Here is a 13241-nt window from a genome sequence, read left to right as displayed (position 1 = left end):
GATGCCGGTGTTTTTTCTTATTTAAAAGTACATAAAGTTAATAATCCGGTGGCCTGTGAAGTGTAAGAGACTATTTTGCAGCAGTGTGACAGGGTGACTGGATGGGGGTGCGCCGCTGGGTTTCCCGGTATCTCTGCGTTTGTCCAGTGGATCCGCACGCTGGGTATTACTGCTACAAAGTTTCAATTCAAGGAATTAATTGCATCCCATAGCAGCCACAAGTGAGTAACATTGTCTCACTAAGCAGTTTCGTTTCTCTGCATGCACCTAAATACAAGGGGGCTAAGCACTTCCAGTGAGGAGGCTGGGCAGACTCCCTGCGCTGTTTATGTCCTGGAAGCATATGTTCTTTTGAGAGCTAATCCAGTTAAGCACTATCTTCATTGATAATCAGCCCCATTTTCTCTTGCTTGTGATGGTTCTTAATCTGTTTGGGATTTATTCCATTAATTTATTTTAAGAAGATTTCATCAAGAAAAGCTGTTTTCTACACCTTTTTTCTCTCTCTGTTTGAGCACCCTTGAGCCCCAGATACCCTTTTCTGGACTTTTTTCTAACAGGGTGAAGAAGCCTGTTACCTACAGCTAGGACGGTTGGGTGTCGGCCAGCAAATAGTTCATCTCTGCCTAGAGGAAGCAGGAGGCTTAACGAGACCAGTTGACGAGCGTGCACGTTCTGGACTACAGAGGGACACTCGGTCTGCCGTCTGCTACTATGCTGTGTTAGGTATATAGACTTTTACTTGCTGGAGCTGTATTTTGTGTTGCTGAACCTTGGCTGAATAAAAGCCTACATTTCCTTTTCCAAACGCAAGTCTCCTGGCGTTACCTCTACGTGCATTGCTTAGGCTTTGGTCCTGCTGCGGCCAGCGGCGCGTGCGGCTGCGGACCACCAGCTGCTTGCATCTGTTCTTGAGGTCCCCGCTGGCTCCTCCCGGCGTGGCTGACTGCGTGCTGTGACGCGGCAGCCAGCCGGAGCTACAAGGAGCTTGTGATTTCGGCGAGTGCCGCGTCACATGGCATGCAAGGGAACCAATCACAGATTGGATCCCAGCAGCCAATCCGATTTCCCCCCCCCCTGCTCCGATCCCCCCGTTCCATTCACCCTCCCATTCTGATTTCCCCCCTCTGATTCCCCCCGATCCGATCCCCCCCTGCTCCGATCCCCCCGTTCCATTCACCCCCCTGCTCCGATTTACCCCCTCTGCTCTGATCCCCCTCCTGCTCTGATCCCCCTCCGATTCACCCCCCGTGTGTATTTGTGTGTGTGTGAGTGCCTGTGAGTGTGAGGGGGCCGAGGGTGCCATGGGTCTGAGGGGGCCGAGGGTGCCATGGGGCTGAGGGGGCCGAGGCTGCCATGGGGCTGAGGGGGCCGAGGCTGCCATGGGGCTGAGGGGCGGCTGCAGTGCTGCGCTGTGGGGCGGTCCCGCCCCCTCACATCATGGCTGCGCCCCCCATCTGTTTTCGCCACGCCCCCCCCCCCCGTGCCGGAAAAATATTCACTGCAGATCGCAGATTGCGGTGCAGTGAATTGCACGCGCCGCCGGCAAGCAAGGCGGCCGTGTGGGCGCGTGCAGCGGGGCCTTAGTCTTACAGGCAGAGATTAATTATACCAGTATTAGTCTACTATGCACAGTACTCGGGGACATAAGAATGAACTGGGAAACAAAACGATATTTTGGATAAGCCATTGAAACTATATGACTGTTACGTTTAAATAGTGTGATAGCTTTTAGCAGATCAAGAAGTGTTTTAGAGAGAAAGGAATAAGTACACTTGAAGAAGAAACCTGTGAGGTTTAGAAAGCTCGTTCACTTTAAAGCAGCAATCCTGGGATTTTGTATTTGTATAATTGGAACTGGAGGGCCCAACAGAACCGCCTGCTCTGTTCCTCGCTCTGCTGACCCCTGGGTTCTAGCGACTTGTACTGGTGATGGAACATGGTTTAAAAGATCCCTTCTGGTGAAACAATATCGCTGACAAATTCCAGCGGGCCAATAGGAAGCCACAACGTCATTGCCTTCTGTTTCTATTTGATTATACTTGTGGCCACGTTGTAATCTTCATGAGGGACGAGGGAGCACCGGTACCATCACCGGAATGTATCTCAGGAACCCGGGGATCCTTGGAGCGGAGAATAGAGAGACCCCCCTCATTCAAATTATACCAAAAAAAGAAAATCAATGTAAAATGTTGGTGGGATTATTCCTTTAATTTCATCTATGAAGAACCGTAATGTTGGTCTGCTAAAACGTATCACAACCTGCAAGTAATTTGCATTTCTCCAGGACCAATAGTTACTAGGACATTGTTTTTTTTATGGTTTTACTAATCTACTATATACTGGGTCAGGGGTGGCCAACGCCAGCCCTCAAGGGCCGCCAACAGGTCAGATATTAGGGATATCCCTGCTTCAGCACAGGTGACTCATTCTGAATGAGCCACCTGTCCTGAAGCCGGGATATACTTAAAACCTGGCCTGTTGGTGGGACTTGAGGACTGGAGTTGGCCACCCCTGCACAAGATATTTGTTACACTAATTGCAGATGTTAATGGATAATTGTAGGCGGATGCTCACAGAGGTATGCAAGGGAGACTGATTATAGTGAAATTAAATAAGCCTTTTATTGCGCCTGTTTCCTTAACATCAGGAAACCATCCAAACAAGTGGTAAACAAAGCTTCTATTCACTTGGGAGTATTTCTAGTGAAATACTATGCAGTTCACAACTCCCTTAGATAAGCATGTCTCCCAGCCCCAAAACATATAGCATGAAATAAGCAGATATAAGAAGTCTCATAAATGAGTCTTATCTGTTCCTTGTGGTTTGGAGGGGAAATCTTCTCTGTCCCTGGTTCATCTCCCTTTTCCTCAGGGTGTGTCAGCATTCAGGTTTAAAAGATTTCCCTGTGTCTTGAAAGCAGCTCTGCTGTTTTTTCTGGCAGGCTCAAGACTGTTTGTCTCCAAGTTCAGCTCAGGTGTGAGCTAAGGAGTCTCACTTCCTGTCTCAAAAGACAGGCTTTTCTAAGCCATCTAATCAGACAGGTGGTGTTTGTTAATTGACTACCAGCAGTTAACCACCACACTGCTGGATTAGAGGCACATTACCTGAACAGGGATAACTCCCCTGTTACAATAATCATATTGCAATTTCCTTGATACAAGGTACTATAAGGCTTACTGCCTGCCGTTATGAGAAAATGGTTAATAAATGATACTGTAAATGTTAATACTTTCACGATGCAGTTACTGCACCTTTGTTATCGGCTTTTAGCATTAATGCGCAGAGTACTCTGCTTCCAAACTCTTACCTTATGCTTCATTCCAGGTAAGCCTACATCTAAACCAGGTAAAGAAGGGGGCACTTGTCTAACAGCAGGAAAACCCGGCCACAAAACACAAGGAGGACGTTTAAAACAATAGAGCAGAACATGGTCAGTCATCGTGTTTCTCAAGGGGTTTGATGAAGCATCACGAATATGACACCAACATTGTAATAAATATGTACATTAAGGGGACATTATTAGTTTCAAACACACAGGACACTGTGATAACGTAACTTATGGGAAGTGACAAAAAAATAGCACCATATTCTCCGACATAGCACAGAATTTCTCACTTTTATGAGACACAATGCAATAAATGTGTGTGTGTGTATATATATGTATGTAAGTGTGTGTGTTTATATATATATATATATATATATATATATATATATATATATATATTATATATATATGTATGTAAGTGTGTGTTTATATATATATTATATATATATGCATGTAAGTGTGTGTGTGTGTATATATATGTATGTAAGTGTATGTGTAAGTGTGTGTATATATGTATGCAAGTGTGTGTATATGTATGTGTGTATATATGTAAGTGTGTGTGTGTGTGTGTATATATATATATATATATATATATATATATATATATATATATATATCATGTATGTATGTAATTGTGTGTGTGTATATATATATATATATATATATATATATATATATATGTGTGTGTGTGTGTGTGTGTATATATATATATATATATATATATATATATATGTATGTAAGTGTATATATATATAAAAGAAAAGGAGAAAGAGCACACTACATAGTTTAAACCCGTCTGGTAATTTTAATACAAACAGAGCTGAGTACATGGGCTCACAAGTATACGTGAATTAAAAGCAGTGTGAATAATAATCAGCAGGTGGTTAGGACGGGCGTGAGGCTCCAGTCTCCACAATGGCATCCCCAGGATCCACGCCGTCGGTGTCCCACCTACAAACCAGGTGAAGGAATAAGCATCCTCAGAGAAGGGGCCAGATGGAGATACTCCCTCTCCCAGGGCGACCAAGCAGTGTCCAAACTACTACTGCGAGTGAGCCAGTCCCACGTCTCTTTGTGTACGGACGTCGGGGACGCAACCCTAAAGCGCGAAGACTACATTATTTTATTTATGTAACCACACAAAATCGGCATGATATATCAGGCAAGGAGTAGGTACATTGTCTTCTAACTATGTGCATATTACTGAAAGAAAAGTAGCGGGATTGGAGGATAGAAATCTATGATGATATTCAGAGAACCTGAAAATTCCCTTCTTATTTATTACATCATATTATTAGGTGAAGATACGGATGCATTCTAGATATTATTTGTCAAGTTAACAGTGACCCTGCAAACACTAGTGACATCATTTGTGCCATGGTGATGACAGCAAAATTGTTGTTTTATCTGCCAATTGGCCTAATACTGCGGCTTCTAGTTGATGGCTCTATCGTAGCTATATGTTCCTGGTATCTCCTGTTCACCATCAACTTTGTATAACCACAGGCTTGTTACTTCTCGCTATGCACCATCCCAACTCTTGCGTTCTTCTCAAGGATGTCTTCTCTCTACTACCTTTGTATCTACAGCCCTCTCCAGCCTTAAACCTTTCTCAGTGACTGCCCCACACCTCTGGAATGTCCTTCCTCTCAATACCCGACTAGCACCCTCTCTATCCACCTTTAAGACCCACCTTAAGACACACTTGCTTAAAGAGGCATATGAATAGCACTGTGGATTATACTAGGCACATGATACATAAAGCTTGGCCCCCTGCAGACGCACTTACCAGAACTCCCTCCTACTGTCTCTGTACGTTCTACCTACCTACCAATTAGACTGTAAGCTCCTCGGGGCAGGGACTCCTCTTCCTTAATGTTACTTTTATGTCTGAAACACTTATTCCCATGACCTGTTATTTATATTATTTGTTATTTATATGATTGCCATATGTATTACTGCTGTGAAGAGCTATGTACATTAATGGCGCTATGTAAATAAAGACATACAATACAATACTTTATCCCACTGTGCAATAGCCACACACAATTTGCAAATGTGAACAGGAATTCTATTGTAAGAACTTATTAAAGTGTGTTCAGTCTATGTATGAAATGTACATGCAAATAATCCAGACATGCCATAATATCATCTATTTAGGAATACACTACTTGGTTATACTCTTCTATTGTGTTTAGCAGCATAAATATAGTTGTGGACTAGTTGAAACATCGCAGCAGAATGACTACTGTACTTATATATTACATTGATAAATCAAATATATTCATGAATGACCACACATTAAAAGACGCTTGTATTCTTTTTAGAAATGCATTGTTTTATTTCTCATTGCTAACAAAAAAAAAAATCACTTAAAAGACAAGAAACACATATTTACCATAATTATAGAAAAGTCAAGGGTAACGAGTTAAGACATACCATATCCCAAGTGATCTAACTTTGGAATGAGATGGAAAAGAATTCCATTCTAACATGAAAATATCTTTCAGCCGTTCTTAGAGGGTGAACGGCAGCTTACATAGCTCATATTATTGATCTACTACTGTGGAATCTCATTTCCCAGGGATTTGGAAGGTCCACTTTTCCCATTGCTACAAACAAATGCTACTATGTCTGAACAGCACATTTATTTCCATGGATGCAATACCCACTGAACCCCGAGAGAACACACATACGGTCCAAATCTTGACATCATTATTAGGGTAACAAAAATGAACTTGGCACCAGATAATTTGGAGACCTCATTGTACTGCATACGTACAGTACTTGTCCATACAAATGGAGGAACGTTGAGTATGTTCATTGGTCATTTTTTACATGTAGTCAATCGTGCAAACTGCATTTGCAACAGGTTTATACCATTTGAGAAATGTCTTCATTTTGCAGGACCTCCCTAGCTTTGTCCTCACATGAATGGCGCCTGCTGTAAAATCTTGGTTACATATCCCTGGGTGGCTCAAATAACAGTTTTAAGCTGCTGAATGGTGGCCAGAATACGTTTTTTTGGGGACAGCTGAACAGTTTTTGTAATTTAAAGTTGCTAAATGCTGCACCCACACAGCAATACTCCTCTCCTTGTTGAAATCTATTGCAGTACTGTCCAGAACAGATGTGCCCAGCAATTAAGGAGTTCTATAAGTGGGCATCTCACTCATGTATAGCACGGTCTGATATACCAGCCCTTTTATGATGCAGTAGAGTGGCTGTAACAGGTTTTCCCATACTAAATTAGGACATTTATCAACGGTTTTCTAACATTTTTTTGAGTAATTTTTTACTATTATTTCCTCCATCAATTTTTACTTTAAGTTTAAGATGTTAAAAGTTCTCCATCGAATTTTGATAAACATCACATCTATTTATTATTTGTGAACCAACAGCAAAAAAAAAGTAACTTTGACAAGGTCTCGAACTTTGCTAATTTTAAGAAACACTCATTCCTCCCCCTCACGCAAGCACAGCGACATTTACTATACCAAGCTTGTCAAATCATTACTATTAATAAAACATATCTAAGACTGTAAGAATGACAAATAAGGTGTTATTCAATATACTGTGAAGCCGTCTTCGTCCAACTGAAGACGACGTATACTGTAATCATGTGAATTTACAGCATATTGAATTGGGGCTGTAGTAATTATCTATACAGGCATACCCCGCTTTAAGTACACTCACTTTAAGTACACTCGCGAGTAAGTACATATCGACCAATAGGCAAACGGCAGCTCACGCATGCGCCTGTCATCACGTCCTGAACAGCAATACCGGCTCCCTACCTGTACAGAAGCTGTGCGCAAGCGGGGAGACTATAGAGCCTGTTACAAATGCGTTATTTACATCAGTTATGCACGTATATGACGATTGCAGTACAGTACATGCATCGATAAGTGGGAAAGGTAGCGCTTCACTTTAAGTACATTTTCGCTTTACATACATGCTCCGGTCCCATTGCGTACGTTAATGCCGGGTATGCCTGTGTTACATACATGCTCCGGTCCCATTGCGTACGCTAATGCGGGGTATGCCTGTGTTACATACATGCTCCGGTCCCATTGCGTACGCTAATGCGGGGTATGCCTGTGTTACATACATGCTCCGGTCCCATTGCGTACGTTAATGCGGGGTATGCCTGTGTTACATACATGCTCCGGTCCCATTGCGTACGCTAATGCGGGGTATGCCTGTATTTCCTTTTTATGTTCATATGGATTTGTTTGTAGAGGATTTGCCCAGCAGCACCCTGCCTGTTACAACATAACCACTTTTTTTTATTTCTAGCAACATTTGACACAATTGTTGGCGATTCTACGAACAGTAAAACACAACACACCTAGAAAGGCTTCGGGTCTCAGGTAAACGCGCGTAGTTTAAGTAGACACATTGTGTTTTGAAAAGTATTGACTGAAAGCGAGCACATTGATCAACAAGCGCCAACTATTCAAGGACCGTCAGCGGCGTTCGTTTCGTCTGAGCTGTTTGTGGTCCGAGGAATACTTTGGTCAGTGTTTTCCTAATGACATTCGTCTAGCAATAGTAGACTTTAAAAGTTCAGAAAGACAACCACTTATTTAAAGGGACAGTTGCTGTGTTCGCTTATCCGTTCTGAAAACAGTAAGAAATTAAATTGTAGGCAACGTTTATGATTTGTGGGTAAGAAGCAGTCATCCATGCGAGTCCATATCAACTTAATACATTACCACCTCATAACAATCTTATCAAATGTTTTCACTCAATCTTTTAGATCCTTTATTATATCCATAGAAGAATTATCTGTTTTGTTGAAGTCGGGCCCAGAGAGCAGATTTTCCAAAAGCTTCCAGTAATAAGTTGCCGTATAAAATGTAACTGGGCTATGTATAAGGCTCCGGAAATATGAGCTTTTACACACATCAAATCAAAACATGTTACGTGTCTCAAGTGTTCTTTAGTCTTACTATGTGGTCACCTGCCACATTGTTCCTAATGCAAGCGGAGAATATAAGACAATTGTACCTTGTACCTAGTATTGCATGCTCTATATGACTATTTGCCATCAATTTATTGGCAATAATTCCAGAACAAACATAGACTCCTATGACCACACTAAGTGCATCCTACAGGGCAGGAGTGGGCAACTCCAGTCCTCAAGGGCCACCAACAGGCCAGGTTTTCAGGATATGCCTGCTTCAGCACAGCTGGCTCAGTCTCTGCTTCAGCACAGGTGGCTCAACCAGTGGCTCAGTCTTTGACTGAGCCACTGATTGAGCCATCTGTGCTGAAGCAGGGATATCCTGAAAACCTGACCTGTTGGTGGCCCTTGAGGACATGAGTGGCCCACCCCTGCTCTAGGTGTATTCAGGACAAAACCAATTTGTGACAAGGAAAATGTAAAATACAGAGATAGGAAACCATGCTATATTGCTGGTAAGGTACCGCAGTGTCAGTCAGCCCTACACTATGTAGTATAGATTGAGTAACACTGTACATGTATAACAACCTTGTTATATAAGAATGCTCTTCTCTTCTGCCAATGGAGTTTTACCTCCAAAGTCTCAGTGCAATACAGGAATACTGCAAGAACAACCTGAAACTAGTTTCCTTTATAAAACTATATTGCACCATTGTGCCGAGTGTCCAGCGTGCCATCAAATTAACCACATGCAGCTGGTTCTTTTGTCAAGATCTAAAGCATAAACTCCATAAGAGGGACTTCATTAGGCAGAGTGTGCGGTCCGGCAGAAAGGAACGCGTGGTGGTACAGTACGTTGCAGATGCAATGATACAAGTAATACCAGCGCCTGTGCAGTCACAGATTGCACTGTACCTCCAAGACATATTGTGCATGCTACAGTACATTGGGTTGAGGTACACGTAAAGGTTCAATCATCCAATCCTTTAAATAAAGATGCAGAGCGAAGCACCCACTCTAAACCGCAATACCACGATGCAGAATAATCAGGGAGATGGAACAAGCTGCGGATGCAGTCTCCCCCGGGCAGGAAATCTGACCGGTTCTTTTCCCTCAATAACAACGTGGGGGAAAAAAAATCATTTACAGTTGAAATATGCAAAACAAAGACATAGGTGTGTGCACTTGCCGTACTCATATTTATAAAGAAAAGTCCGAAGCAAAGTATTCATTCTGAGCAGAAGAAATCTCATGCAGAACAATATCCCTTTTTCTTGCAGTTCAAATATGCACAAAAACCTGCAATTGAAAAAAGCCTTAATATTTATCTAAAATACTGGTGATGCAGTGAAAACGAGAGCAATGGAAGAGGGGCTTTATAAAGAGCTGCAGAGTTTTCTTCCATCGCTAAGGATCCGCCAAAGAGACAGCTCGAGTCGCACTGCGAGAGTACATTACACAAGAAATGTAAACCGTGATCATACACTTAATAAATAATACGCAACTCCCAAATACAGTCCAACAAAAAGCTGCTTCAAGCAAACGATCTTCATTGGTATATATATATATATATAAAAAAAAAAGAGTACATTCAATTTCGAAGATTCGAAACTGCAACCAAAAAAAAATGTACAAAAAAAATGTTCACAAAAGTTCTGTACATGGGACAGCTCCGAAAATCAGGAAGACGCAACAGGCCAGCCAAGTTTGGCACTATCATCAAAACCCTCTTCAAGCCTGTTACCTCAATGTCATTAACTTCGTGAAGCATCTGCCATCCGCCCGTTCATAAAAATGTGGTGCCTTACACCAGGGGTGCTCAACTCCAGTCCTCAAGACCCTCCAACAGGGTTTCAGGATACCCCTGCTTCAGCACCGAAGACTGAGCCACGGATTGAGCCACCGGTGCTGAAGCAGGGGTATCCTGAAATCAAAGACTGAGCCACCGGTGCTGAAGCAGGGGTATCCTGAAATCAAAAACTGAGCCACTGATTGAGCCACCTGTGCTGAAGCAGGGGTATCCTGAAATCCTGTTAGAGGGTCCTGAGGACCGGAGTTGAGCACCCCTGCCTTAAACAATACAAGAGAAAGTCTTACTTTATTATGGCATACTCTTCATATTTTTTATTTTGGAAATCAGAACATACGTTTCCGGTCCATGCTAAACAGTCCGTACGATTCCCTATTTGCCGGGACGTTTTAGTGCGGTTTCAGATGCGACGCGTCCTCCTTGCATTGTTCTAGCTGCATTTTTAAGACCCCGCTTTTGTGAAGGAACCACAGCTGCAGGAACTCCTCCGGCATGGCGTGGAAGCCCGTCGCCGGCAGAATATTGTCATAATAATGATGGCTGATGAATTTCCCATTCAGGTCCAGTTGAAAGGGCCAAAAGCCGTAGATGGTAACTTCCTCGCATAGGCTCAAAGCCGCGCTAACCATAAAGAGGCCGGTAGAGAGGCGCTTGGAGTGGATGCCCTTGCTCTTCCAGAATTTGCCTACGTTGCGTAGAAAGTTGGGGTTGGCAAACAGGACGGTTTGATTGGTACTGAAGTCTGCCAGGGTATAATAAACCCGGATGGACGGCTCGGTGCCACCTTTCATGGAGAATGCGGGCATGTAAACATAGCTAAAGTTGTAAACTCTGACACTGTCCACAAAGGCTTTTCTTGACCACAGCAAATTTTGGAACCTGAAACAAACAAATAAACGAGAAATAAGGTCAGAGAACTGAATTCAAATCTTAATTATTCTTATTTCATATTTGCTAGAGAATTAGAATCTAATTTATTTATTGATGTGCACAGACACACCCAGAAGCAGGCCCGCCGATAGCTATTCTGAGGCCCAGGTAGCTGAGAGAGGGGGAGGCTTAATCTTAGGCTACGCTTATAGTGCCGGCGACGGCGATGAGACGCTTAGGTGACGGTTGCTGGAAAATCAAATAGAGATGTCTTCCAGTGATCGTGACCAATCCGTCGCGCTTACTATAAGCGCACGCGACGGCGGCATTTGTTTTGCCGCGATGTCGCGTCGCTGTCGCCGGCACTATAAGCGCAGCCTTACTTGGCTGGGGACGAATGAGGGGGAAGGCAGGGAAGGCCCCACCTCTCCTCCCCCTCCCCCCCTAGCGGAGCAGAGCTCAGGCCCTGTCAGCCAAATACTCGGGCCGAAGTTCTGGCATCAGCTTGCCGGCACCATGGAGCAGCCAGGATACTTCTAACAGTTACCAATATTATGCATTTTGCCACAGGCATTACACCGACAGGACACTGCGCACCCACCGGAGAAATAAATGCGTGACATTCAAACTGGCAATAACAAAAAGTACAACATCCCTCACATGGACGTTTGAAATAGGTTTAAAATCTAATTGTAGAAATAATTCCTCTTCTTCAGCTGAGCAAACACAGGACTCTACATATGTGAACAATTTGGCCTCGTGAGCATTAAGCTCAGTGACTGCACTTCATTGTGAAATGGGTTAAAACTAAAGTCCCTGATGGAAAGTTTCCTTAAACCTATTTTACCCTCGTTGACAAGCAAGCCGGAACTGCCCTGCAAACCAGCAATACCCACCCAGCAAAGTGTTCATGCAGCATTTGTACATGTGTTGTAGATTCTGATATCCAACGTGAGAGTTCGTCATAGAAGAAATGCTAACAAGCGTGGGGAAAAAACAAAAAACTTAGGAGGAAGGCAGACACACACAGACGCACTGACACACTGACACACACTGACACACACACGCATTGAGACGCACTGACACACACTGACACGCATTGACACACTGACGCACTGACACACACTGAGATGCACTGACACACGCATTGAGACACACTGACACACACTGACACACACACGCATTGAGACGCACTGACACACACTGACACACGCATTGAGACACACTGACACACACTGACGCACACGCATTGAGACGCACTGACACACACTGACACGCACTGAGATGCACTGACACACACGCATTGAGACGCACTGACACACACACTGACACCCGGATACAGAGCCAAAGGGGGCCCAATGGGAATCACACACTTTGTACAGATTTCGTTTGAAATGGACCTTAGTACTGTATATTTCCCTTATTATGTGTATAGAACATTGTGGGGTTGTGGTAGGGAAATTAATTTTGATCATTCTCATCTCACCCACCCATTCCATCCCTAGATCAAACCATCTATTAGAATTAATCAGAACTGACTTTGTGTCTGATTCTTGCCACTCCCAGCTGCACAGCCAGTAACCAACCTCACTCACACTGATGAGATTGAGAGAGCTATCTGTGAGTAGGTTACTGGCTCTGCACTTCTCTAACCCAGGCTGTGCTGAAAAGATGTACAATACGGCAGGCATAAGCTTATAAGGCTCCATGTTGAAAAGGACAAGAAGCAAAAACGGACACTATGAGTGCTCATGTGCATGTCATTACCCAGAATCCATGGCTACAGTAGGAGCATTGTATGCTAATAGATAATGGGGAAAGGCAGGGTTGCAGACCTGTCTGGGACGTGCAAATGTGCTCACTTTATTTGCGTACAGAAAGGTTTTTGTCCCTTTTTTACCCACCATAACGTTTGTGTCCAATTAGAATGGAAGAATTTAGCAATTTAGACCCAAAGTCTGATACTAGGAGTCCAGTATACCCGTACAAGGAATACAGTCAGCCTCTTATTGTAGATCTCTATTATTCCTACTGCAAAGAAATGGAAACCCATCTCCACTAATATACATCTTTATTATAGGGTTTTTTGTTCAAACAAAATTCTTTTGCAACTGTAATAAAGATGTATATTAGTGGAGATGGATTTCCATCTCTTTCCACTATGAATAATAGAGATCTACAATAAGAGGTTGTATGGGTATACTGTTCTCCTTTTTGTTACCACACTCTGTCCCTGTATGCACCCCTTATACACCCACAATTCACTACAGCTGAGCAGAAGCTGTTCTTTTTGTAGAATGATATTAGGAGTCCTCTGATTCTTC

General features: G+C 43.2%; 1 protein-coding gene and 1 long non-coding RNA gene across 4 annotated transcripts in view; one reads left to right on the top strand and one right to left on the bottom strand.

The window, feature by feature from the left end:
- Positions 1-561: 561 nt before the first annotated feature.
- Positions 562-5460, top strand: LOC142496273 (uncharacterized). Its single transcript, XR_012801932.1, has 3 exons — positions 562-726; positions 3328-3433; positions 4206-5460. It is a non-coding gene; the product is annotated as an uncharacterized LOC142496273 (long non-coding RNA).
- A 186-nt stretch (positions 5461-5646) lies between these two features.
- ST8SIA1 (ST8 alpha-N-acetyl-neuraminide alpha-2,8-sialyltransferase 1) overlaps positions 5647-13241 on the bottom strand; it is a 111326-nt gene continuing 103731 nt past the window's right edge. For all 3 annotated transcript variants that reach the window (XM_075602916.1, XM_075602913.1, XM_075602915.1), the window contains exon 5: positions 5647-10926. In XM_075602916.1, coding sequence (XP_075459031.1) covers positions 10437-10926 — 490 coding nt within the window. In that variant the 3' untranslated portion in view covers positions 5647-10436. The remainder of the gene's footprint in view (positions 10927-13241) is intronic.

This window comes from Ascaphus truei, chromosome 5, assembly GCF_040206685.1.
Source record: "Ascaphus truei isolate aAscTru1 chromosome 5, aAscTru1.hap1, whole genome shotgun sequence".
In the NCBI taxonomy this organism is placed as follows: Eukaryota; Metazoa; Chordata; class Amphibia; order Anura; family Ascaphidae; genus Ascaphus; species Ascaphus truei.
This window is presented reverse-complemented; position numbering and strand designations above follow the sequence as displayed.